This window comes from Cygnus olor, chromosome Z (assembly GCF_009769625.2).
Source record: "Cygnus olor isolate bCygOlo1 chromosome Z, bCygOlo1.pri.v2, whole genome shotgun sequence".
NCBI classification, from domain to species: domain Eukaryota; kingdom Metazoa; phylum Chordata; class Aves; order Anseriformes; family Anatidae; genus Cygnus; species Cygnus olor.
The window spans coordinates 64,779,392-64,807,219 of NC_049198.1; the positions used below are offsets into that span (position 1 = coordinate 64,779,392).

Here is a 27,828-nt window from a genome sequence, read left to right on the forward strand (position 1 = left end):
TGCAGTTCAGGCCATTCTGATGGCCTCGCATCACCTAAAAGAGCTCTAACACCTCATGGGGCTTCCTCAGACAACCAGTCCTATACTACAAATTTACGTTACCCTCTGTCAAGAGGTTCTCTTACTTACTTTACCCCTGCTTTTTCTGTATCACAACTCCAGCTTGCAAGTCTATACATGGGCTTGCCCCTACCCAGCGTTTATCTGCCCGTGGTGCAAAGCAAGCTGTGGAAACCTAAACCAGGGTGCATACATCTATATTAAGTTACTTCTATAGTGACATACTCTGTATTCCCAGGGCAGTTGTACATTGCCTGAGTGCACAACACCTCGCAGAGAGATGGCAGTCCAGATACTTCTGTGTACAGTGACGATATCTGTCCTGAAGAGACATGGAATGACAGGTAGCCAGCCCTTCCTGGGAAGCAGACTTTGCACAGACAGGCTAGACCATGACACATGAGATTTCAGGGAGTCTCAGGGAGGAACAGAACCATGAATTCTGTCCTGGGGTGACCCAATTTTTGACCTGTCACGAAAAACAGCACCTCACTTGTGAACGGGATCGTTGCTTGAGCCTTGAAAGATATTTGCTGCCTTTGCACACATCAGCATAACAAATTATTTAAAGACTATTTTGCGTAGAGTTCACTCCAGTTTTGCTTCTCTGTATGCACCCTTTCAGACGGTTTGCTCAAATTTGTTGGGATGGGTTTTAGGTAGAGAAGGTAGAGAGATGTGGGTGCCATAGCAGGGCTACAAGGAAACCAGAATTTTCTGGTGCACACACAGAGCACTGCTCATGCAGGTACCCTACAAACAGCTGAAGCTGTGAAATTTATTCTGAAATTCAGTACTCAGAGCAGCAACTCTGCTGGCTGAACACTGAAAATCATACCAGAACAGTTGGTGGATTGGCCTGTGAAAGCCAAAAGGAAACAGGGAGACTATGCACCAGTCCACCTAAGCAGCTCACAGTCATCATCACAGGCCTGCTTTTAGCTCCAGCTCCGGTGATGCAATTTTGTATAGTCCTGGTCAGATAGAGCACTCCAGGCATAGGCAAAGAGGTTCCTCCCGAGCTGGGCCACAAGGTCACAACACTCCTGATGCACCACAAGGCCCAAATGTATGCAGACAAGAAAACTGATAGACAATGTGACAGCAAAGTGCCTGCCTTCACATTTCTACCCATGGAATGGAAGGTGGTCATTAGCTTTCGCTTGATGAGCATTTGGGGTTAAACAATAAATGTCAAAAATTGCAGAGTACTCAAGTATTCATGAACAGGATAGATCATTCCCTTAAATGATGAGATGAAGAAGGATTTACAATTTCTATTATGATAATTATAAGTAACAAAAGATAGTATCTTTTATGAAATTAACTATTCACCATTTGTTGCTTTTGGCAGTACTTTGGTGCTTTCCTTGTTCTTGGTACAATTATAAGTGCTCTGTGCAGAAGTTGAGAAATACATTTTGTGCAAGACTTAGGCTGTTTTTCTCTAACAATTACAGACAGACAATTATTTGATTTCTGACATTTTAATTTCCAGTTCCTTCAGTATTTTATGTCCTGCATATGCTAGAATACAGTATCAATGAGCTTTTTTATTAGGTAACTCTTAGAACAAGCTCCCATTCAGCTGTCAGAGTAGGCACAAGTAAAGCTCAGGATTAATTTCAGCATTTTTTTGAATGTACTACTAGAAAAAGAAGGTCAAATGTGCTCACAGGAAGGCAGAGCGAACTCGAGTTTCCAGCTTGAACCTGTTTCTCCCTTTTACACGAGTGACCCTTTCCTCCACCCATTCTTGTCAGGAAGAATAAATCAGAGAAGCAACATCTGCTCAAGAGGAGGAATTTTCTATACGTTTTCAATGTTGTAAAATATTCCCTCTTCCCAAAACATACTCAAGACAGTGACTTCAGGGACAAGAGGGGAGTACATTTAACACAGTACCTGTACCATCTGTGCTACTGCAGGCAGCATTCTCAGCTGATTCCAACATAACGCTTCTCCTCTGGGGAAAAAAGTCAGAAGGTTTTCTAGCAGTACTTAATGTCCCTGCCCCACTGGGAAAACTAGTTTCACTGTTTCAAGTTTACTGGGAACACCCACTTTCTTGATGGTACTTGTAACCTCTCTGCTCTTTCTCCATTTATTTAGAAGGATCCATCTTGCAAGAACAAAGAAAAATAATCTCTCTGCTCCACAGGGTCCTTAACACAAAGTCTTTGGCTTTTGAAAGGAAAATGCTTCAATATCCTTTCCTCTCAATACTTGAGATGTAGTCTGCACATTTTAGGAGAATATTCTTCACTCAGAGGGTGGTGAGGCACTGGCACTGGTTGCCCAGAGAAGTTGTGGATGCCCCATCCCTGGAAGTGTTCAAGGCCAGGCTAGATGGGGCTTTGAGCAACCTGGTCTGGTGGGAGGTGTCCCTGCCCATGGCAGGAGGCTGAAACTGGATGGTGGTCCTTGAGGTCCCTTCCAACCGAAGCCATTCTACAGCTCTGTGATTCTAGCACAGAAAGGAATTTTCCTTCCCAAAGACAAAAACAAACAAGCCAAAAAAAATCACTTGTCACAGCTAGCACTTACTCTTGCCATCTAGTCAGGTTTAATCTCCTTCCAATTACTATGTTTTACAATAAATATCTCTGAACATGTAACAAAAGAATGATCAACCATGGTTTGTAGACAAGCAACCTGAGCAGCCTCAAACTTGCTTAAGGCACTTCCCCTTGCATCCCCAGAACATAGATGTGGAACATGCTTACCTTCTTTGCATTTAAAAAAAAAAAAAAAAGGAGAAGGTGTGGGGAAAGGCAGGAAAACGGATTAGTTAAGGCACCCTGAATGCTTGATTATTCATTTGTATTATTAATGTTACAATCTTCTTAAAATTATCTCTGTGCATGACTTACCGAGGGCTACCAAAAAGTAGCACAAATAATACTTACTACAGTTCAATTGCTACAATCATATGAAAAAGCTTCTCCCCAAAACCCATCACTTGAATTAAAAATTTCAGTAGCAGAGTAAAACACAACTGAGTACGAAGGAAAATCTAACATGGGAAATCAACACATGAGGTGTTGTCTCAGATAACACTGGTACCAAACAGTCTCAGCTACTGTTTAATAACGTTTCACCATTCACCATGCCCATTTAGAATAAATGGCTTTCGAGTATTAATTTAAACATGCTGGCATCCCGATGAACTTTACTTAAAAGGCAGTCCTCTGGAGTGGAGTATTAACAGTTAGTCACCTGGCTTCAGCAGCTAAGGGATGACTCAAGATGACCTCTTCTCCTTCTAAACAAAAGCTAGTGCAAAAGACTGATTTTAAACTCACTAAGATTCCTTTTCCTTTCCTTTCCTTTCCTTTCCTTTCCTTTCCTTTCCTTTCCTTTCCTTTCCTTTCCTTTCCTTTCCTTTCCTTTCCTTTCCTTTCCTTTCCTTTCCTGCACTTTCCTTTCCTTTCCTGCACTTTCCTTTCCTGCACTTTCCTGCACTTTCCTGCACTTTCCTGCACTTTCCTCTTTCCTTTCTGTAGTTACAAAAGAATTTTTTTTTTTAATTTATATTTAGAGCGCATTTACTTTGCCAGCTTACTTCCATTTTAAATCCTAAGCAGCAAATAAGAGGACACACTAGGAAAAAGAATTCAAAAGGCACATCATTCTCATGAAGGCAATGAATGCAGGGAGGTCACCATCACAGAAAATCTTTGATTACCTGCAACACAAGGCAAGACCTAGAAGATCAAGAACAATGATGAAATTCTCATCATTCCTGTCAATCAAGTATCCCATCTTCCCATGACTGGTTTTATTTTAATGCCTGGCAGAGTCAAGTGACATGGTAGGAGGGTAACATCCCCCCTGGCAAACTAATGACACTCCTCCGGAAGAGGAGTGGCAATTAGCTTCAGCTGTGCTGACAAAGTCCATGTTATCATGTCATCTGTGAAGACAAAACTATTACCATTCAGGCTTCCCGCAGTGTACCTCTTTTGTGCATGAGAAAGAGAAATACTCTTTGAAAGGAATGCAATTCTAATGTCAAAAATCAAGAATTTCTTCCCATCCAAGGATTTCTGGAGCTCCAGTTGTGGCTTTTAGCCACATCCTTGCATTAAGTATTTGCTAGCCAGTCACAAGCAGAGAAGCTTCTTGAAAAGTCTGATGTCTATAGAAAAGCTGTCCAGAGAAGAATACCTTCCTGCAGAAGCCACATTTTCAGGTAGGAAGGAGGTGGTATAAATAACAATACTCAAGCTAAAAAAAAAGCTTTAAAAAAGACAGTCACATAATTGCTAATAGCTAAGTTCTAGTTCACTAAAATAATTTGTTAATAGTTAGGCTTCCTTGAGAGTTGAGAAATTCAACTGAAATATGCTTCACGTCAAGATGCATCTCAGACATATTTTCCCTGAAAATTTAGAAAAATGTTCGATTCAAACACAACCTGAAAACACTTCACTGTAGGGAATGATTTATTTTATTTTTTTAAAACTATGTGAACTTATAAGTCTGAAAATGAGCTTGAAGGAGAAAAGTGAGACAAGAAGTGGAGGACTTGAAAGAATTCCTGAAATTATGAACTCTTTCACAAATAGCAAGAAGAACTATCTCTAGGTCAGAGTACCAAATGTTTCAAAGTTTCCTATTTATTCTGCAGCAGCAGCACAGACTAATCCCTCAGAAGGGAACAATGTGGAAAATTTTCAACATCTTTACTTTGAATGTCACATGGTCTATGCATTAAGCAGAAAAACAAAAGTTGGCAAAAGCAGGTGAAGCTCTAACAGTTCCAGATTTGTTTTAGCTAAGCTGTGTAACTTGGGAATACTAAAGATACTCTACATCATATGAAAAATGCTGCATGCTTCATTCTCTTTTTTTTTTAAAGTGGAAATGACAAAGTGTCCGTTTTCTATTTAACCCCGCCCCCCCCTCCCCCCCCGATATTTCCTGAGAACTCAAAACTAAGAAAGTTAACTTGGAAGAATAAACATTCAAGAAAGATGGAGAGGGCAATTCTTCTTTCAAATGCACTTACGAAATAGTAAACGTTCCTTGATGCTTATTAAATGTCATAAGAACAATACAAATTAAGTTCCTTTATTTTCTTAAAAAACACATATAAATTCCTCAGACTGTATCAGACTTTATACTTCAAAATTAATGTCTCTCTTTTTCCCCTCTCACATACGCTCTCAAAAAGTAGCAATGGTAATTACAAATGATCAAGCTGAGAATGCGATGTGATTCCACATTTATCCTACAGGGTATGTCTAACATTCAACTTACAGGAATGCTTCACTTACATAACGTACAACTTTCTAAAGTAACATAGTCAGACTAGCCCTGAAATGTGTTGTCCTTGATGCAATATTATTGTGTTTTCATATATATTTACAATTGCATACATGTTTTTGGAGAAGAAAACTTTACAGGCATTCTTAAATATGCGAATGATGATTTTATTATTCATTTGAAGAGTTTTGTACATCACACAGAGCTTAAGAGCATGACTATAAAAACTAATCACTATCCTCCTTTATTTTTTTTAAATCACAGAAAAGCTGAAGAGCTGAGAAACTTACACAGACGTGATAGTACTTAGATTTTCTGAGGTCTTGACAATACTAAGTATCTCATAAATCTCCAAGTAGAGAACTGCAAATTCCACAAGACACAGAGGCCCTATTAAAGTATCCTTGTAAGTATCTTTGCAGAGTCCTTTTCCTTCTCACATTTCTTGATACACTTACATTTACAGTTCTGAGCTACCCAATCATTTCAGCCCGTTCTGTACTTGCCACAACACACACAGGCAACTGCAGAGACCCTTCTGTCAGACCATCAGGAAAAGTCTATCAGATTGTGTAAGTATCTTCTCAACATCTATATGTAAACAGAAGTCATCAGACCTTCAGTAAAGGCAGTTTTTCCTTCAGGACAACAATGAACAGCTTTTGTGAGAAATGTTAAGAGCCAGTATGTTCAATACAACACTCCAGTGTAATACCTTCAGAGATTAAAAAACAACATTAATGCTTGCTGCAACAGTATTTACGTGTAGTCAATAGGCTCAATGAATAGAAAATAAAAGTGATTTATTGCAATGAGTAGATATCAGACAAACAGGTATTTAGAAGTCCAGTTTGTTACAATTTTATTTAAACAAAACAAAGGTTTAATGTTTTCATGCAATATTTGCACTTAAATAATCATGACAAAGAGCAGAAGTAGTTAAGGAGTGCACTAACTATAGACCTTAGTGAACATACAAAAAACTCAGCATTATAGGTTATACAAAGTAAAGAACATCTTAAATACTTTCCCAAAATACTGCAGCAGCCAAGACACAGTGATATGCCTTACAAGGGCATAGGAATGTAATTTAGAAATCACATGGGAACTACCCATTTCCTTTAATTTCACAAACAAGACAAAAGCAACATTCAACTCCACACAATGATTTTTCAAATAATGTCTATACAGTACCTTGAGTTTTATCCAAATAGTAAAAGTTAGACATGTTGTTTATTTAGTAAACAATTATGAGGTAAACCTCTATTACATTTTTGCTTGGTTTTACCTGGAGTAGCCATGTTATTTAAAAGTGGGCAGGTTTGGCACTTTTATACTGATGTCGCCAATATTAATATTTCTTGGGATCTCTGGCAGATTCATATTCTTTACAGCTGAAACAGCCCGGGCTGGAGCTCCTGCTAAACCAGCCTGTGTACAAAGTGAGGAAAAATGTAAGTCAGGCAAAGTTGGTTACAAAAAGATTCAACAGCAGTATACACAGACAACTAACTTTCCCAGTATTTCCATGGTTTTACACAATTAGAAAGACCAGATGGTAATTATGTTTGGAATGAAATGGGTTATTTGGAAATATTAAACCAGAAAGAGAAAACAGTTCACACGTTCCTTTTTATATGGTAAAACATGTAATGTCAACTTGATGGAAATGTATGCAGAGAGGAATAAGAGGCTCATCCACATGTGTGTAATATGCAGGTTATTGAAGAGACAATGTCGAGGCACTTAAGTTCAACGTACTGTCTTTGTCTCTCGCCCATTCTAAGAGTTCACGTGGTTCAGAGTTGACCAATATTGGTTACAGGTTCAGAATATGTAACCTCAAAGTAGCAAGTTACTGAAAGCCAGTTGAACCATATTACATATCAAAATGCAAACAAATATGAGGTAATTCAAGGTGGCTTAGCCTGAAATGAAAAGGGTGAAAACCTTGCATTTGTGAGTGACAAAGAGCATGTAGAAAGATTATTTCTATAGACCAAATGATTTGATCTGTTACCCCTAGTATCTAATTATTTGCTAACATATCTGCAGCCTTTAGGCACACGGGAACATTATATAATCTGATTATGCCAAATTAAATACTGTACTAGCTACTTTGTAATAAATTCCTCTACTGCAGTTTCTCCATTTAAAGCAATAGTTCTACTGTATAAATATAAAAATTTAGCAATATAGAAGTAGGTTCATTACTGACTTCCATTCAGTTCTGCCTTTTAGATAAAATAACTGTGCAGTTTACACACTAGAGCTTATTACTGAAGTACTAAGAAAGATGATTTGCAACTTGTAAGTCTGAAGACATACAGAACATGATCATTCCCAACTGCTTCTGAAGAACAGCTTTCAAAACGTCCTTAGTTTAAGGACTGTTAAAGACTAATAACTGTTATTGTATTTGATACTGTGTAGAAAAGGTAGCACTCATTATAAATAAGGAATTGTTTCTCCTATAAATCCAAATTCACTAAGTATATTTAGAATTAGCTGTGTGGCTTTATTTCAGACTTGCCACTGAAGTGCAAAAGTCTTTTTTGTTCTTGCTAGATAAATAAAATAAAATAAAATGAAATGAAATAAAATAAAATAAAATGTTAAAGCCTCTAAGATTTTTAAAACAAAGCAATTAGTTGCAGAAATTCTGTGAATAGGTAGGGGAAAAAAAGGACTTTTTGTTTTAAAAGTAGGCTTAAAAATATTTGCAAAAGATAAAAAATACAATGAAGTGATCTTCAAAACTGCTATGGTTTTACACTGTGGCATCTTACAGGCCCAGTAAAAAAGGGGAGATCTATAAGAAACAAAGCAACATGCTAAGAACTGTTTAAAAAAAAAAAAAAAAAAAAAAAACTAAACCTGTAGAAATTGAAGGTCTTTCATTAAGAATGATTTTACTTAAGGGAGTCAAAGACTGAAGAAATCAGTGCATTTGTGCATAAGATAATTCTGAGCAAGAAATACAGCATTTCAAAAGGAGAAAACTTCTGGAAAAAGCTTATATCATATTTGATTATTAATTAGTGTTTGTAGATTACTGCTTTTAGTATAACCTTTTCATATTCTCAATTTTTGCTGAAATTCGTTGTAATTACAGGGTATATTTAGACAGAGGAGAATATTTTAATTCTGACGTGTCCACCTGCACTAATGCACAAAAGGAGGTAGACACCTCATACACTCCTCACAGAACAACTCTACTTTTTGAAGGCTATGCAAAACTACTTTCCCCTTTTACAGCTCTCTTCATAAAGGAACAAATGTACGGTCAAATTAACATAAGGTTTCCACCTTAAATCCTACCTACAATTCCGCTGTAGATATGTATACAGTCTGTTCTCCCTTCCAAAAAGATAACCCATAGTCAAAATAAAACCTATTAAAGTTTCTGACTTTGAGCTAACCCACTTATGTTATGTGGAAAGGCTTAAGCATCATAAATCCCTAGATGTTAGCCACAGGAGGATTCCCAGTACCAGGAACAGAGACCAGAAAGCTGTGAGTCATCTGTTACAAAATTCCCCCTGCCAAAGACTCCTATGTGATACATGCCAAGGTTTTGAAAGGCAGGTGGGGGTAGAGGAGAAAGCTCCAGAAATCTTCAGTCTCTTAATGCAACCAAGTAATTTGCTCTCACTTTCGCCCCTCACATAATCCAAATTATCACTTCTCAGCTGTATGGCTAACTACAACTAAAAAGGTGGAAAAAAGCCATTTTAAAGCCTCTTTTTCCTTGGTTTCCCTTCACGTCACCAAGTGTCATGCACTTCGGAAGCCATTTCAATTCCAATCCCTTCTTGAAGGGGAATGTACGGACCTAATACTAGTAGTATTAAGAAAAGTAAGTGTCCATAATGCACAACCCTTAATCTGCAATATCTTAAAGATGCAGCATTAGATACTGCAATTTCTTGTTATTTAACATGTTCAAAAACGGTGGAGAAGATATGTTGATGTTTGTCACTATTTTTTTCTGTTTGAGAACTTGGAGTTATTCATTTTAAATGAAGAGTAGGTACCAGTGAATTTTTACCAGATAAACCAATAAATGCATTTCCCTTTTATTTGGTTCTATCTTTTAAATTCTATATTCAGTAACCGAAGAAAAAATCTTGAAGAAAAAACAAAAATGGGGCAATGTAAACTGTTTTCCATACAGAAGATGAAAATAATAATAAAGTAGTAACAAAAGCAATGAATTATATACAATTTGTAACTGAAAAAATGGGAAACCAGAAAAATACCATAAGAGATGGACATGGTCCACACAAACAGGCATGGCTGGCAATTCAAAAGAGAGATGCCTTCTAGGTGACTAGGATGGAGATTCCTTACCCTATTTTAATGAAAGTTAATTATTCTTAATGGACAAATAGAAATTTTAGTATAACTCGTCATTATTTTTACCTACCTGCAGCTATCCTCTTTACACAGACTTATAGTCCCTGCCTCCCGCCCCAATGGCATAGGACACAATGGAGACACAATTGAGAATTATTCAAAATACCACAATTGACATGACCATTTCCCTTCCACCCCCCTATATAGTCATGACTTCCAACAGTCACATTTCATTAGGATCATTTGGATCAGGATCAACAAAGATCCCTAACGAAAGTACTAGGAATTTCAATTTACCTCTTTTTTTTTTTTTTTTTTGCCAGCAAGATTGTCTTTCACTACCACATACTGCAGTAGAGAATTTCAAACTATTACAATCTCTTCTCCCATGATTCTCTATATTAAGTGGTTTTGTAATTCAATGTATATATAATATGCACAGCAGAATGCTGTTTATTAAAACTAATGTTGATTATATAAAGCATGAGAGTCATACTGTATTTTGAAGTCAGAGCAAACAGTTTGTAAAAAATATCTAATAAAATGACTGAAAAGTACTTAAACTTCAAAACTGGAGAGCTAATAAATTATTTCAAATGTGATTGCATTCCTTTTTAGCATGTCAAACAGTGAATTAGTATGTAGTCTGCCATTTATCATCTTTTAGAGAAAGTGAACTATATTTATAAACAACAGTTGTACATGAAATACTTCCAGACCAGTGTGCTTTAAGCAGTTTTATAGAGGTACCTGATTAAAAGAGCCATCATTGTAACACTGCATTGGACATGTTTCAACTGCCTTTATTATAAAATAATTCAGCAAGTAACTTGGTGAGGTGCAAAGAAAAAACTGTTTCACTTGAAAAAAAATCAAAACACGCAAGCTTTAAACATGCAGTGAATGATGAATTGTCTGTCACAGCCAGCAAATGACTTAAGCAAGTGAAAATGATACTTCTTAAGACACATTAATGAATTTTCAGAAATACAGTACGAATTGCATACAGCTGGTATTACAAAGAGCCAATACACCAGATTATTTTTTGCCACAGCTGCTTTGTATTCTCAATTTCATTTCTTATCAAAGTTGTTCTTGAATCTTGAAACACTCTATATTATCATTTTAGGTTCAGTTACTGCAAAACATTATTGCAAACATGTTCATACGCTTTTAGAGTGAAAAAGCGATTCTACAAATGCAAAACAATGATGCTATATTAAAGATTGAAGTAGATGCATTTAATAACAAAACTTATCCTAATGGTCCTCGTCTATCAAGTGAGAAATATGAACTGTTGTTAGTTTACTTAGGTCATTTTTTATTACTGTACGAATCAATTTCCTTATCATCATCGTTTCTTATAATACCCCAGTGGTAACATTACACAAAAGTAATCCCAAAAACATTGTTTTATTCAAAAAAAAAAAAAAAAAAAAAGAAATTCATATCCTTTGGAAAGAAGATTAGAAAATTACATATCACAAATTTAATTAATATGCATATACCAAAAAGAAAAAAAAAAAGATTCAGACTGCCATCCCAAGCAACTCTACGCAGAGCTAGCTACCACTAAAACAAACATGTAAAAATATACAGCCTACTGGAAAACAAAATAATTCAGGCTAAAGCTTTGCAAAAGAAGCCACCCTTTTCCAGATACACTGGAGGTACAAGGACCTCTCTGCTGCTGGTGTTTCATACTAATGCTTCTTTCCAGAACAAGTATGACTTCAAAGCAGCAGGGTTATGAAAGAATGAAAAGATGCAATACACAATATAAAGGAATGATCATGTCCCCTGCTTATGAGGTTAAATAAATGAACATAATTAGAGAAAAAACAAAATGAAGTCTGCAAGTATATCAAAATGAGGCCAAACAGATAAGAAGACTTAAGACATACTCTTAGAAATTTTAAGCACTTGAATCACAAAGAGTAATGGATGGGAATGATTAATTATTTGTTTGTTTGTTTTTCATTGCCAGACCCAAAAATAAAAACAGAACATGGGTGAGCAGAACAGAGAAAAAAAAAAAAAAGTAGCTTTGCACAAATTAAAAAAAAACTGAAATCAAGCTCCCTACTGTTACAATGAAATACAGATTATATGTTACAAGTGTTGACATATTAGGCAGAGGAAGGTCATTTTCTTGATTTTCTTCATGTGCCATAACAACTCCAAATTTAGGTAAAATATTTCATACTACCCAAAAATATTTTTAGCTAATGCTTTAAAACTTACTGCTAGTAAAACCAACTACAGAACTGTATTTTCTAAGTTTTAAAGTAAGATATTATATTACTTTTTTTTTTCATGGAAAAATCATGTAAAAAGCCAAGAGCAAAGCTATTTATAAATTAAATAAACTTCATCTCCTTAAGAGTTTAGCTACTTAAACTACCTACAGTTCAAACACATACATACTTAACATGAATGGAAATGAATTTTGAAATAGTGTAATTAACATTGACTGACATTCAAACGGCTGAATTCAACTGAATGTTTCAAATAGCAAATGACAGGGGGACAATTAACATAAACTGAACTTCAAACATATATTTTCCTCCTCCTCTTTCAACTCTCGTTAATATTCATGTTCAGTGACTGGGGTTACCAAGGTATCTTAAAGCAAAATCCAGTGATTCATGGCAAGGGCAGCACAGCAAACATACATCTGAAGTTTAGTACAAGCTTACTGCCCTTTTCATTTTGTTTGTTACACTTAGTAATTGAAAGAACAATTTTGGTATTTCTACATCACTTTTATAAACTATACTGAAAATTTTATTTCACATGTATAAAACTGTTTGGATTTGTTGGTTTTTTTTTTTAAGTTCTGCTTATCAGGAACTTACTCTGAAACTTCACTTCTCTTTGCAAGCAGGTAAGTTGTTTGTTTTCATCTGGAAGCATTAAGTGGTACTAAGCAAGACATTTCTTACCTATTTTAGATTTTTCCAATCAGGAAGCTATATCGACTATATCATCACATTCTATTTTGCTAACTGTGTGTTCAATTTCTATTCAGATTAGTTTTGCAACTTTTAAAAAAAAAATCATACAAGTTCATACTTCTTTGTTTCTTAAACAATGATACAAAGAAAAGTTAAATTCTAAAATGCAGGAAGAGAAATAAAATAAAAAATATGATGTCAATGGAAAGCTAGTAAAATACACTATAGCCAATAAAAAGATGAGGGAGCTACAAGAAGAAACTAGCACAAAAAGTAGGCTACAAGGACTAGTATGGGTATTTTTACACATAATTTTTGAGTCTGGCCTACATAATTTATTGCCTTTGACATCATTTTGCTTTCCCTTGTTGTTAAAAGTACATTTTTTTCTCAAAGTCAGCAATACCTTTGTCTACCTGTCCTGTCTGGGAGACTGAAAGATAAAGGTCTGTAAGAGAGAAGAATGAAAGAGCTAGAAAAGATCAGGAGGTTCGGAAAAAATGAGGTCCAACTTAAAAGTCTAAATCACAGGCAGCTGAACACTACAAATAGAGAAAAGGTAGCCCAGGTTTACCTACAATACTTCCAGAAGCTCTGGATAAAATCCCAGTGACCCCTCTCCCATCAATTCCCTCCCTTAATCACAATGATCCTTTGGCTTTAGAAAGGTTGACCAGAAATCCATTCACAGGTAAACACTAAACTTCAAGGTCGGGAGATACAGTAAAGACAACATTTTGCAGGGTACAAATACAATTTCCTTCTTAGCTCATCCACGCAACTTAAGAGCTGAATCAGAAATCAAAGCTAGGGACTCAATCACAGTGATATAAATAAATAACCTCTGTTGAAAGGATTAATTAATACTTTGAACTGATAACATTGTTGAAATATTTGTGAATTAAACACATTTTTTTCTCATTTGCTAAATTCCAACCGAAAGCCTGTTTAGAAACCTAATATAAAAATAATCAAATGCTCAATGTCAAATGGCTGGATTTTGTGTAGTAAGGGAAAGTTGGATGGGCATACTGCAGAATTTAGAACGCTTCTGTAAATGCAGCTCAGTTACAATTTCATTAGATTCATCATTTCAGCAGGCAATTCAAAAAGGCAATTCAAAATTCAAAAGGCAATTCAACCTCAACACAGCTAAGCTATAGATGCCACAACCATGACTGAGGCTGAAGAAGCGGAACAGACTAAAGCTTGAGTGCTGTGGCATAGGTGGCAGTCCTATGAACTACAGCTGATATAATAATAATTTGTTTTTAAAATAAATTTTCTTTCTGATGAAACAAAACTAAGAGGATCCACTAGTTTTGATTTCTTAGTGACCAGCAATAAAAATATTATTGTATTACTATTTTTGATTTACACAAAATGGATTTTCTTCTATCTAAATACATGTTTAGGAAAGACATATTGAAAGATTTACAATCCTGATCAAAAAGACAAAAGGAAAAGAAATAGCAATCAGGAAACATCTGAGGATATACATGAAACAACCAATTAATGATCTACAGAAATATTTATCAGGTATTGTGAACTGTCTCAGTAATTGTTATATTCGAGAAGAGACAGTCACTGAACTAAAAAAAAAATTAATTTGTGGTGAGCAAACTGTGAAATGTTCTACTCCATCCCAGTCACCAAGTGTTTCAATTTATTACTGCTACTTCTTTACCTTCCATAATTCATAGCCGAATGTAAAAGAATAAATTGCTATCTGCTATTTTCCCTGCTTATGCTCTGAGTTCTCCATGTGTTTTTTTTTGTTTTTATCTTCTACCATCTAATTTTCTTCTAAAAGTACCTTAACAGAAAGAATGACTTACTGATGGATAATGGAAAACAGCAAAAATTGCAGCTGGCTGCACTGAATTTATGTGTTTCAGATGCCTAGTGAAAGACTGGTTTATAGTGGATTTGGTAACAGAACAAATATAATTAAGAAAAAACTCCTTCATTAAATGCTTTTAGGTGAAACTGATTTTGTGCATAACACACAGTAGAACACACCTGCTTAGTAAATTCAGCTTTTGGGACACTACACTACTCTTCCATCAATATATGAAAAATATATGTATACAGAAATTATTCAAATATAGCAGTAATTCATGAGAATAAATTCAAGTATTCATCTCTATGAACAACAACTCATACAGTGTTTGAAAAAGTGTTAAAATGAATGTACTGAACATCTTCATAATCTGTAATACAATCTTTCTGGATGTGTATTGCCATGCACAATATCCTATCAAACTGCTTTTTCCTGCTTTTCACACAATGTTGTCCTGTTCTTGGGAACAGTTTGCAAGTTGTGTAAAACAGACAATTAAATGTATCAAAACACTCAAGATGATGCAGTGTGAGATTGCAGAATTAGGAGAACAGTATACATTTACCACAAAAAAGCTGAAGAATTAATTTCTCTCTGTTTTGCAAGATGTACTCAATTTAAAACTAGGAAGTTCTCTGTGTCTTCCCCGCAAATGTCATTTAGTTCATATTTATGCCACCTGTAATATTTCAATCCACTCAGCTGACCTCAGCTTTAGAAAGAGTCTCCAATTCAACCAGAAGTTTGTTTACAAATTTGAAAAAGCTTTGAAAATCAGATGATATGTTCTTCTGATATGTTCTCTCTCTTATCAGTAACAATTATAGACTTACTACTAGCATTTTAGCTTACATGACAAGTCTGGTGATGTTTAAAAAAGTAGAATTCTGTCTCATGGCTAAAATAATTCTAAATTCCCTTCTCTTTCTAAACTTCCCTCCTAAACATTCAACAGTATTAAAGACAAGCATTTTAATATCCAGATTTGCACACTCCAAAACTGGATGTGGAATTACAGGTATGTCTTGTCACTCTTCCACAAGTGTATATCTTTTCCACTACTAAGTGGAAAAGAGATTTCCACAAGTTATGCAAGTATCCCTTGCTCAGACTAATATGGGTATGTAGAGAATTCCATCTTCTCACTGGAATCTACTCAACCAATGACCAAATGTTCAGATTACCAATATAACAGAATTCATATTAACTTCAAAGGGCCTAAAACTGGGCTTTACTTTCTATCAAGTCCATTTAACTCCAATTTATTATTTCATGTTACAGTGTTTTTGTGACACTAAGTATACTTCCATTTATTTCAGCTGCCAGAAGCATACCAGCAGACAGGAATATGTTGTCTACATACTTTGGTTCTTCTTATTTCAACTGTTACAGTCATCAGTGGTTTCCAACAAAATAAATATACTGGAAATAAAATGCTTTCTGTAGGAGAAACTTATAGAACTACAGATGTATCCCAATAGCAATGACAGGCACTGCTGTTAGATACACATAGCAAAAACTAAACAGCTACTTTTCTAAGCAATTATTACTTACAATGAAAGGTACAATATACTTAGTGCTACACTGTGAATTTTTAGCATTATAAGCAAGCAGCTGTATATAGTTTGATACTGAAGAATAAGCAGCATTATATAACATGCATTCACTGCAATCATGTTTTTAGTTTAGACACTACACAGTGCTGCTTGATTCTTACCTCAGATTTCTCCAGTTTATTTTGAGCATCAATCTGAGTGACAATTTCATTCATGTTGGTCTCCAGAACCATTCCACCCATGACCATTTCAGCCAATATATTATGGACCTAAAAGAGAACATAAGAAAAAATTTAAATGTTCAATACATATCTGGACAGATGATGCCTAGATTTATCAATCCAGGAACACATATATTCTGTAAGTAAATTAACATAATCAATTTCTTTAAAACAATTTGGGATAAAAAGCTCATCACCTGCTGTTTGTTTCTGCAACATCCTCTTTGCTCATAGTTCTTCTACAATCTCATCATCTACACCACCTTTCTTACCAATGCTAGGAGAAGAAACTGTCATTCATCTTTCTTTCAGTATGTGTCTTCTGTCCAAGGACTATGAACAAGAGTTCTAATTAGCAGCATAAGCTCTACAATATTAAATTGCTCACAGCTGTGTAAAAACTACTTTGTGCTACACGTATGAAGGACAAGAGACTGAGTGATGTTCACCCATGGCTACCAGGACTAGGTTCAGGCACAGCTGTAACACAACTGAACATATATACCACAAACATGGAGATGTCGGCATCTAGGATGGGGATTGACAGCCTGGACTCAAACTGAAAGACTGAATAAGCCAATTGGTGACATTAATGAAATGGGTATGTCTAAAATTCCTCTTCCCTGTAATCCTGATTTCTGAATTTCTTTGCTTTTGCATACTTTCTCCTGAAACTCGAGTTCATATCACAGAATCATCTAGGTTGAAAGAGACCTCCAAGATCACCTAGTCCAACCTCTGACCTAACACTAACAAGTCCTCCACTACACCATATCACTAAACTCTAAATCTAAACATCTTTTAAAGACCTCCAGGGATGTTGACTCAACCACTTCCCTGGGCAGCCTATTCCAATGCCTAACAACCCTTTCAGTAAAGAAGTTCTTCCTAATATCCAACCTAAACCTCCCCTGGCGCAACTTTAGCCCATTCCCCCTCGTCCTGTCACCAGGCATGTGGGAGAATAGACCGATCCCCACCTCGCTACAGCCTCCTTTAAGGTACCTACAGAGGGCAAATATATAATGTAAAATATTGCAATCCCAAAAACTTCACCTAAATTGTCAACAAAACTTCAACCTTGGATATAAGGAGAGCAAACTTCAGGCTGCTCAGAGAACTAGTTAATAAGGTCCCTTTGGAAACTGCTTTTGAAGGCACTGGAGTCCATTAATACTGGTCAATTCTTAAGTAAGAGCACAGGAACAGGCAATTTCAAATTGTCAGAAATCAAGCAGGCATGGTTGACCTGGCTGAGCAACGATCTTCTAGAGTTTAGGCAGAAAAAGGAAGTGTACAGCCACTGGAAGCTAGGTCAGGCGACATGGGAGGACTAGTAAGATGCTGTTGCCTTTGAACGAAGAAAATTCATGTGGCCAAGGCTCAATTAGAGTTGAAACTGGCCAGTACTGTGGGGAACAATAAAAAGCTTTTTGCTTTTTTTTTTTTTTTTTAAATATGTTAACAGCAAAAGGAGGACCAGAGAAAACATTGCTCCATTACTTGATGAGGACTGTCACCTCACAAATAGAGGTATAGACAAAGCTCAAACATTTACTGCCTTCTTCACCTCTGTCTTCAACACCAGTGATGGGCTCTGGGATCCCAAGTGCCCTGAACTGGAGGACCGTGACCGCAGCAACAACAAACTCCCAGCCAAGCCCAAACTTGTGTGGGACTTGCTGCTCCTGCTGGATGCATGTAAGTCTATGGGGACTGATGGGGTTCATCCCAGGGTACTCAGAGAACTGGCTGATGATATTGCAACACCTCTCTCCACTATTTTTCAATGATCTTGGGAATTTGGAAAGGTCCTGGTCAACTGGAGGCTGGCAGATATTGTTCCAATTTTCAAGAAGGGCAAGAAAGATCCTGGTAATTACAGGCCTGTAAGTCTCACGTCAGTGCTTGGTAAAATTATAGGGAAAATTATTTTGGGACTTATTGAAAAACGCCTGAAAGACAATGTGGTCATTGTCCACAGCCAACATGGGTTCACGAGGAGAAATTTCTGCTTAACAGCCTTAACTTCCTTTATGAAAAGGTCACCCATCTAGTTGATCAAGAGAAGCCAGCAGATGTCACCTTTTTGGATTTCAGCAAAGCTTTAGATACTGTTTCTCACAGTATCCTTCAGCACAAAATGTCCAGCATACATTTAGATAAAAACATAATATATGATGATGAAATGTGTGATGAAATATAATATATGATGATGGATGATCAATTAGCTGACAGGTTTGGCTCAAAGGGTTATATTAAATGGGGTTACACCAGGCTGGCAGCCAGTCACTAGTGTGGCTCCCTGGGGCTCCATTTTAGGGCCAGTTCTCTTTAATGTTTTCACAAATGACTCAAATGTAGGACTAGAACGTGTTTTGAGTAAGTCTGCAGATGTCACTAAATTGGGAGGAGCTTTTGACTCCACTGAGAGCAGACATGCCTTGCAGCTTGACGTATCTTGACAAATTAGAGAGCTGGGCAATCACCAACAATGTAAGAACAAGTGCCAGATTCTGCACTGGCGAAGGGGCAATGCTGGCTATACATACAGCCTGGGGGATGAGAAGCTGGAGAGCAGCCCTGGGGAAAGGGATCTAGGCACTCTGGTTGACAGCAAGTTGAATATGAGTGAGGAGTGTGCTCTAGCAGCCAAGAGGGCCAACCATACCCTGGGGTGCATCAGGCCCAGCACTGCCAGCTGGTTGAAGGAAGGGATTGTCCTGCTCTGCTCTGTTCCGGTACGGCCCCACCTCAAGTACTGTGTGAGGTTTGGGGCACCACAGTATAAAAAAACATAAAACTATTAGAGAGTATCCAAAGGAGGGCTACAAAGGTGATGAAGGGTGTGGAGGGGAAGATGTATGAGGTGTGGTCCTTTGGTCCTTTGGTTTGTTCAGCCCAGAGCAAAGCAGGCTGAGGGGAGGCCTCGTTAGCCTGCAGCTCCCTCACAAGGGGAGCAGAGGGGCAGGCACTGAGCTCTGCTTTCTGGGGTCAGTGACAGAACCCAAGGGAACGGCGTGGAGCTGGGACAGGGGAGGGTCAGGCTGGGTGTTAGGGAAAGGTTCTGCACCAAAATGGTGGTTGGGCACTGCGACAGGCTCCCCAGAGCAGTGGTCACAAAACCAAGCCTGCCAGAGTTGAAGAAGCATTTGGACAACGCTCTCAGACATAGGGTCTGATTTTTGCATGGGGCTGTGCAGAGCCAGGAGTTGGACTCAATGATCCTTGTGGCTCCCTTCCAGCTCAGGATATTCTATGGTTCTATAATTCTGTGTTTCTGAAGACCAGGAATATATGAACATATGATCACTTTTCTGAGATAAACACATTGTACCTGATACTTCAAAGCGTAACTGTGCTATTATTTTGGATATGCATGAAGTTTCCCTGTGAATTAAAGGTAAATCTCTAAATCAAAGATGTAAAGAGGAGTTGAGGGTAATATATTAAAAACTACCACACTTCCTGCTTTTGTGCCATATCTCAAAAACAAATCATCAGTACATTTCAGAAGGAAGCAGCTCTCTTCTGTCTATTGCTGCTGGGTAAAGCTTCAAGAATCAAATATTTATTAGAAAGATTAAAAATCCTTAATAAAGCACTAGCTTCACTCCTAGTATGTATATATTCCTCCCAAAATACCAAAATGGTAAGTATAATACAAAAGTGATGCTAAAGAATCCATTCTTCTGGTTTGCAATGAGGTGAATTTAAAGGTTTTCTAGCATCACAATCAGAAAAGATACAAACATGGTAATCTAGCATTAATATATTCTGCACTGACAATCTAAATGCATTGAAAAATGCCATCAATATTTACTTCCTTTTATTGAAGTCTCATTTTTACTTATTGTATAAAAAGAGTTTACAGCCCTAAACAAACAGGAGTTAGCATACACATTGCATGGGCTACCTGCAATACTAAACACTTACGTGAAGTTGCATTTGGCTACAAATTTGCAAAGAATGATTTCATAGACAACTGATGGAAGATACAGTGCATTCAACAGAATCAACTGAAAAGGAAACTGCTCTTTCAGTCAACTCTCAATTTTACTCATACAGAAAGCTTGATAATACAAGTTGATGATGCAAAATATTGACTTAAGATATTGTTGGTATGAAGAATATCAAAGATATTAATTCGGAAACCATTATAAACACATAATATTAAAATTGATACAGATAGAGCTTTTTTTTTTTTTCTTAACAAGTTAACAACAACAAGTAACAGACCATGTTTAGAAAACCATCGGTGCCGCTGGTGGTGGTCATAAAGCCTGCCCACTTGAAAGTGGTCTAGCAAAAAATGATACAGAATCAGAGTTCTAAGTCAACCAACAAATCAAGTCAATCAGTTTGGCACTGTCCCCCACAACATCCCCCAAGACATCCTTATCTCGAAATTGGAAAGACATGGCTGGACATAGCTGGACCACTGAATGGGTAAGGAATTGGCTGGATGGTTGCACCCAAAGAGTTGCAGTCAACGGCTCAATGTCCAAGTGGAGATCAGTAACGAGTGGTGTTCCTCTGGGGTTGGTCTTGGGACTGGTATTGTTTAACATCTTTGTTGGTGACAGGGACAGTGGGATCTAGTGCACTCTCAGCAAGTTTGCCAATGAGACCAAGATAAGGCCTGGGGGTTGGAGTTAGATGATCTTTAATGTCCCTTCCAACCCAAACCATTCTATGATTCTATGTATTTAGTTATATTTCATTTCATCAACCATTTACTAAGCAAGTATTTTTCACATGTTATGTAAATAGTGTTGTTGGTTTTTTCCTAGTTTCTGAATGTGCATTGTACAGATTATGGTAGGACTAATACATAATTCATGTCTCCCTACACAAGTCAGGGAGAAATCTTCAGGTTAGTCTTACCTAAGCCCAACATTAACCATTTAACCATTAACCATATATTAAATTGTTCTTTTCCTTCTCTCAATAGAAATACAGCATAACAGTGTAAATACCATCACTTACTATTGCATATTACAGACCTGAATTGTATTTTCTTTTTTAAAATGTACTTGGCTCTAAAACAGCAAGTACAGTCCCTACCTTTAGATTTCAGAGGAGTACCATACATTTTGCTCTCTTTGGCAGAGCTGGTGATGTCAAGAAAGAAATTCCACTGTAACTTTAGCCCAAACTAACATCCTTAAAATTCAGACACCATTCACTTTAAAGCCAAGGAGGGTGGAAGCAAAACAATATTTTCATCATTGAAGAATACATTTTAATGTAGTGGACACCTGAAACTGCATTGGTAAGTACATGAGAGACTAAATTCCAGCCTACATCCTGGTGAGGAAATGAAATTTAACTTCCTCTTAATATTCCTGAAATCTTTGGTAAGTTCTAGAACTTGGCCTTTCTTCTACAGCATGGGAAAAACTTATATGTATTTCTGACAGAAGAGGGAAGAAATGACACCTCTTATTTTGCTAGTCAGCAGAGAACTTCACAGAACAAGCAATGGAAGTCTAGCAGAAAAGAACAAGAACACAAACGAGTAGGTCTTGGTCTTTTCAGATTTTTCATTGCTGTTTAAAAAAAAAGTGAGTCATGATATTACTAAAAAATATTTTTTCTCAGACAATTTGTTTCAAACAGCTTACTGATATGACATCCTGAGATGCCAAACTCTGAGATAACAGATTGAATTTCATATCAAATCTCCAAAATGACCAAAGACAGCGAGTATCTGATCTTGCTTTCACAAATGGTCTGGTTTCTCTGCAGTAGATTACAAAGTATATTTTAAAAAAAAGTTTAATTCAATTATGCCAGTTTTGGTGACTACTTTTGCCTCCTAAAATACAACGGTAAGCAATTGTAGTCCTGTCAGTAATAATAAAATCATTTTTTTTCTTCTAGAGCGCTGACATGGTAAATAAGCAATGCATTAGGCTACATTTAGAATACTGTGTCCAGTTCAGGGAATAGCCAGTGCAAGAAAGACATAGTTAAGTTGGAGTCAATTCAGCAAATTATTATTATTACTATTATTATTATTATTATTATGTAATTCTAAGAATGAAGAAGCTGAGCCATTTTTCTATTTTATAACTTGTAAAGAAAAAAAAAATGCTTTCTGAACACATAGTCCACTTACAAAAAGATGCAGCCCAATTGCAACAACAAACCACGGCAACTGCTGCACGACACAGAGAGAGAATTTCACTTAAAAGGTTAGGCGAATGCCTCTCATCAAAGCATTCCCAGTGCAATTGCCCTTTATATAAGTTTTGAAAGAAGTCCACAACATGGAAGCAAGGTACAGATAAAGAAATAATTGAAAAGGTAGCGCTACATGCAGATGGAAAAGGGTAGAGAAGGCAAACTTCAGGAATCTAACCAGTTATGGCACTGATGCTATAACTGTGTGGGACACCAGTATGCCTGCATAGGGCAGGGACAGCAATGTACTTGTATGACAGTTGTTAATATCCAGCCTTGGTGGATATTGCCCTTATCCTTCTTATGACGGATGCAGTGAAAAAGAATGAATACAACATCTTCACACACACACACAGAAGCTCATAATTGAAACTGTAATGTTTGTAAATCTGAATATACAATTAGCATTAAAGACAGGCAGAAAAACAGGCATATTTCTTTTCTAAAACAGACTAATATACAGATGAAACCTCAGTATTCTACAATGCATCAAAACATTAAGAAAACACCCTCCTCAATCTTTACAGTCATAAAGAAACTATTTCTTTATTCTAGCTTTTGGTGCTTTACAGGATTGCTCTATTATCATTATGATCTCAAAAAGTATTGAATACACAGTTCAGATTAAAGCACCATGAATTACTGCTGAACAGATGATTCAGTATTTCACATTTGGTGTTTCACACTACAGAATACGTTCATCATAACATTTAACTTTCATATTTTTTAAAACAATTTGCGTATTGGAAAGCAAAAATTACTACTTATGCTCATGGATGCTTTAAATACACTAATCAGATGCAAAATCCATCCAGCACTTTATCTAGCTCTACAAATTCATCAGTTGACACTTAAAAAAATTAGGCAAGAAATCTTAAAAGTACTCTTTATCCTGATATATTCTCTCTCCTTCAAAATATCTCCTATGTAAGGATTCCTGAAACACAGATTTGTTGTTTGTTGCTGAATTATTATTACAGCCCTTGTCAGATTTTTCTTTTGTTAATGTCTTATCATTTTTGAACCTATTTACAGTATTATTGGTAAATCCAATAAAATGGGACAACTTTATAGGAGTTCCATAATTTAATTATAAATCATAAAAAATACATTATTTTGTTTCAAACTTATTTCCTGCGAATTTTTAACTGATATGCCATTGTTCTGTTTGTTTGGTTTTGGTTTTTTTTGCCAATGACAGTTTTTCATCTTCAGACCTTTCAACACTTTATTATTGTTAATGGTTTTTCCTTCTCTACTTCCAGTATCTTGAATATTTAACCTCTTCCTTCAAGAAGTTCCCACAAAAAGTTCCATGGTTTTAATTATGCTTCCTATGTTTCTCTCTAATTTCATTCCCACTTTTAGTATGCAATATGCAGTTCTAACATGCAGTATTTAAAAACATTTAGAAACCATGGATTGACACAGTGATTAATGACTTTTTTTTCCTTGCCCCATTTTAAAGGGATGCTTTTCTAAATAACAGAATACAGATGTTTTTAGTTGTTGATCTGAAATGGAAGGAAAATATGGTGATAACAAGTAATACTATGCAAATATTGTAATCCACTTACTTCCCTTCTCTTAAATACATTGCACAAATAAAAGAGTACTAGCAAAAATTTGTCCAGATACAAGCAGTAGCAAGACCAACATTTTTAGTATTAACTACTTTTTGTACAAACGTACAAATACACTTTACGTTAGCAAATACAATTTTTTTCTCAACTCTACTTACAAATTTCATTATTTTTTTCTACAGAAATAAAAAAGCTCTGAGTTAAAAAAGCATTAAGTGGCAATGAAGTGTAAAATACTGCCTGTTTAAATGAAAGACTGAAGGTACATGGAATACATATCTTACATTTCTGAAGGAGGTTAGACTGTTAAGAACATCAACTTTTCAAAATCTGAAATTGCTATTTTGTAATAATAATTTTCAGGTGTTTTTACAAAAAAAAAAAATCAAGAGCACTTCCCATTTTTGTTCCAGGCTCAGTCTAAAAGCAAGAATTTGTGCATTAACAAGTGTGTAAAACCAAAGCATCACGAAAGAACAGTATTTCCAGGCACATATTTTCTTGCCTTCAAATTACAATCAGATTCTGGAGGTTCCACTGTTCTGGCCAGATACTATACTCTCAAACAAGATCATGATATTCTCAAGGACTTTTCAAGAGGTGCTAGAAAACTTGTGGAAAAATAGAAGTGTTTCCTTACTTCCCTAACTGAATGTATTCCAGTATTTCAGTTGTAAAAAATGCTTAAGACTGTGTTCTGTGATGTCTTTTCCATCAGAAAGTGCTACACGCCTGGACTCAGTATGTACAGGACTGAAACAAACTGCCACTGCTGTATAAAGTTTCACTCCAGTTATAGCAAGCTTTTTTTTTTTTTAAATACAGCTGACATGAAAAAGAGAAGCCTAACTGTCTCCTACAGAAATTACTCTGCCCCAGCCCCTTCAAGTCATCTATGTTACATAAGGAAACTCATTCCCTCTTATATTCCATTCTCCAACTGAATTTCTAGCACTATACCAATACTTGTCATGAATAAGTATTTCTCTTGGCTCTAGAGTACTGTAAGTCATGATTGGGTCCTGAAAACGGATATCCTTGTAAAAATGCCACCTAAAAAGTTCAGTTGCTAAAGAATCAACAGTCAAGCTGCTGAGTTTACATGGTTTACGTCTTCCACTTGCTACATCATTTCTTACAATAAGAGGTAGTTCTTGTATTTTTATGCAGTTCTAGCAAAGAGATTGGAAGTCACCTTCCACAACTCAAGCACAGAAGACACAGATCAACTTTTACCCAAAGTAATTAGTTAACCCTCACTGTTCTTAACATCAGACCATGGAAAACAAGTATTTGACGTTTCACCCCAAACAGCTCCCACACATAACAAATACATACAATAATTAAGACTCCATTTATAACCAACATCCACCAACAGTTGCTGTTTTTTTCCCATTGCACCCTTGAAATTTATGAGCAAGCTATATATAATTTATGAGCAAATATCTGACAAGAGAAAAGTTAACATGTTATAACTCAGAAGATTCAATGCATTTTGTCTCTTGACAAGCTGGCTTTACCAGCAGTCTAAAGAGAAATTTCATCTGTAATGTTATTCTCTTGCTGATTCATCTACCCCTTTGTTTTTTAATATAGATTTACACGAATACTAATGAACTTAAACTGTATCAGAAACATTTTTTTGATCCTATATAATGGTATTCAGTAAATCTTACAAACCAGTAACACTGAAAAAAAAAAGAATGGAAATGACATCAGATTAAACAGAACTGTACAACTAATGTTACTGTATTGTTGGTGATAGCCTTGCATTACCTGCAGTTCAACTTTCTGAATTGTATTCTCTTACAGACTTATGCTCAAGTTAAAAATCACTGTGCTGGTAAATGCAATTTTCAAAAACTTTTGAACTCAAGGTTCCACTGATCTTTTATTTTTGAAATGGATTACTCTTACTAAATTATCTACTTAGGTATAGAGGGTTCACATTTTCCTAACAATTTAAAATTCTAGCCTTAACATTTAATAGGATTCTCCTGCATTTTCTTTTATTTTTACTAAATCAAATTAAATACTTCACTTTTAGCTTCCCTTTGACAATTATTTTTCACCAAGAAAATATAATCTCATCATTAGTAACTTCTGCAGCTAGTAACTTACACAACACAAAGTAAAATATAGTTTCAGAAATTTAACATAGTGGAGCACCAAAAATTTTCTACATTTTCTTAGAGAGATGTTTCTCCTGTGCAATGTAAAAGTCTACCTACATTAAGGAATGTCACTGAACAGAACATGCTACAGAGCTAAAGCTTGGACTGCACAGCAGCCACAAAGTATTTTGCAGCTTAAGCTACAGATCAAACTCCTTGCCACAAAAGTATTGCAAGATTTGGGTTCCTTAAGCTCAGAAGCTAATATATAAGCCACTCATTTTATAAGTGTTTTTGAACTTTAGCCTGTCATTTTGGAAACAGCCAAGGTGTTCCAGGCAGGCTGGAAATCCTAATGACTTGTCACGAATATGTTATCAGTTCAAACACTTACTCAAGGTCATTTGCATTTCAGTGTCTGGTCAAGGTACAATTGTTTCTTCCACAAAGAATTTCCTAATTTTGAAATAAATTTAGTCAGTTGAAGGGGTTATTTCAGATATTTGTTACTATTTGAAAATGACTTCTAGTAATATTCATCTTATTTTCATGTCTTTTCCTGCTGATGCAAAAAGATGTTCAGAGATGGGGAAGGCAGTTGCACAGAAAGTAATCACAGGCAGAAAAGGCAACTGAAGGAATAAATATGATCTCTATACATTCATTTCTCAGCAATTTAGGTATTACTTATACCAAGAAGTGGCAATGTCTTCTTAAATAAAAATTACTATAATAGTAGGTTTTCTCAAAACTAAATTAGTAAATGAAATACTTGATAGCTGTGAATATTCAAAGAAGATTGTTTTTAAATTCTTGAAGAAAGACATAACGTCTGAGATTTAGGAAAGATCCACACAGCATTTAAGTTACGTAAACATCGTATTTGAAAGGCAACTGCCAGACTTAACAGAAAAACTGCCAAATTGCCAGTTGTTTGCCAACTGTCAGTAATGTAACACCTAAACATAAACAAAATAGAACAAATTATTTCTTGAAAATTTCTCCCAAATACATTTTTTTTTCTTAGAAAGGTGGGTTCCCCTGTAGTTTCAAGTTTTAAAAATAACACCTTGATAGAATCTGTCCAGATTTCATTTACAATAAAAGTAGAATCACTGCAGATTTTAATACCAAGTATCGGCTGAACCAAACATTTCAATTGGCAAGAAATAGTACAGGAGCTCATCACAGTACCTTGTCCACATGGAAAATTAAATCCAGTTCACAGACATTTTCGAAACATTTGTCTAATGTTTCCACAAATACCTGCAGAGAGGAAAAACAAAAACAAAGGTCAAGCTTTAACATAAACTCAATAGACCTATTATGTCTGAGGTTCAACAAAAGCAAATACAGAAAATAAACAATGGGCAGATTTTAAGACATTAAAAGCATCCACAAAAAAATAGGTGGTTATCATTATTATGTTAATAGAATGTTATTTGTAGAGGAAAAACTGTATGCACAAGTCATTTTATGTCGTAACTGCTAAAAATCACAAACAGTTGTGAAAATAGTTGAATCTTGAAAAAACAGTAACACCATCTACACTACAATTTTCTCAGCTGTCATTCCAAGCTTTCCTTCCCATTTCCTTTAAATGCAATTATTAAGCAAAAATCTGCTGTTTTTTTCCATTATTGTTATGTTTACCAATTACTACATTGCAGGCATC

General features: G+C 35.9%; 1 protein-coding gene across 2 annotated transcripts in view; it reads right to left on the bottom strand.

Annotated features, from left to right (window-relative positions):
• Window positions 1-6,121: 6,121 nt before the first annotated feature.
• The window catches only part of AP3S1 (adaptor related protein complex 3 subunit sigma 1), a 37,182-nt gene continuing 15,475 nt past the window's right edge, over window positions 6,122-27,828 (bottom strand). The window contains exons 4-7 of one of the 2 annotated variants that reach the window (XM_040540926.1): window positions 27,348-27,419; window positions 16,208-16,315; window positions 13,054-13,095; window positions 6,550-6,762 (exon numbers count right to left, since the gene is read on the bottom strand). In XM_040540926.1, the coding sequence (XP_040396860.1) occupies window positions 13,060-13,095; window positions 16,208-16,315; window positions 27,348-27,419 (216 nt within the window). In that variant the 3' untranslated portion in view covers window positions 6,550-6,762; window positions 13,054-13,059. Of the gene's footprint in view, window positions 6,763-13,053; window positions 13,096-16,207; window positions 16,316-27,347; window positions 27,420-27,828 lie in introns of both variants that reach the window. The other variant, XM_040540925.1, reaches the window with a different exon arrangement.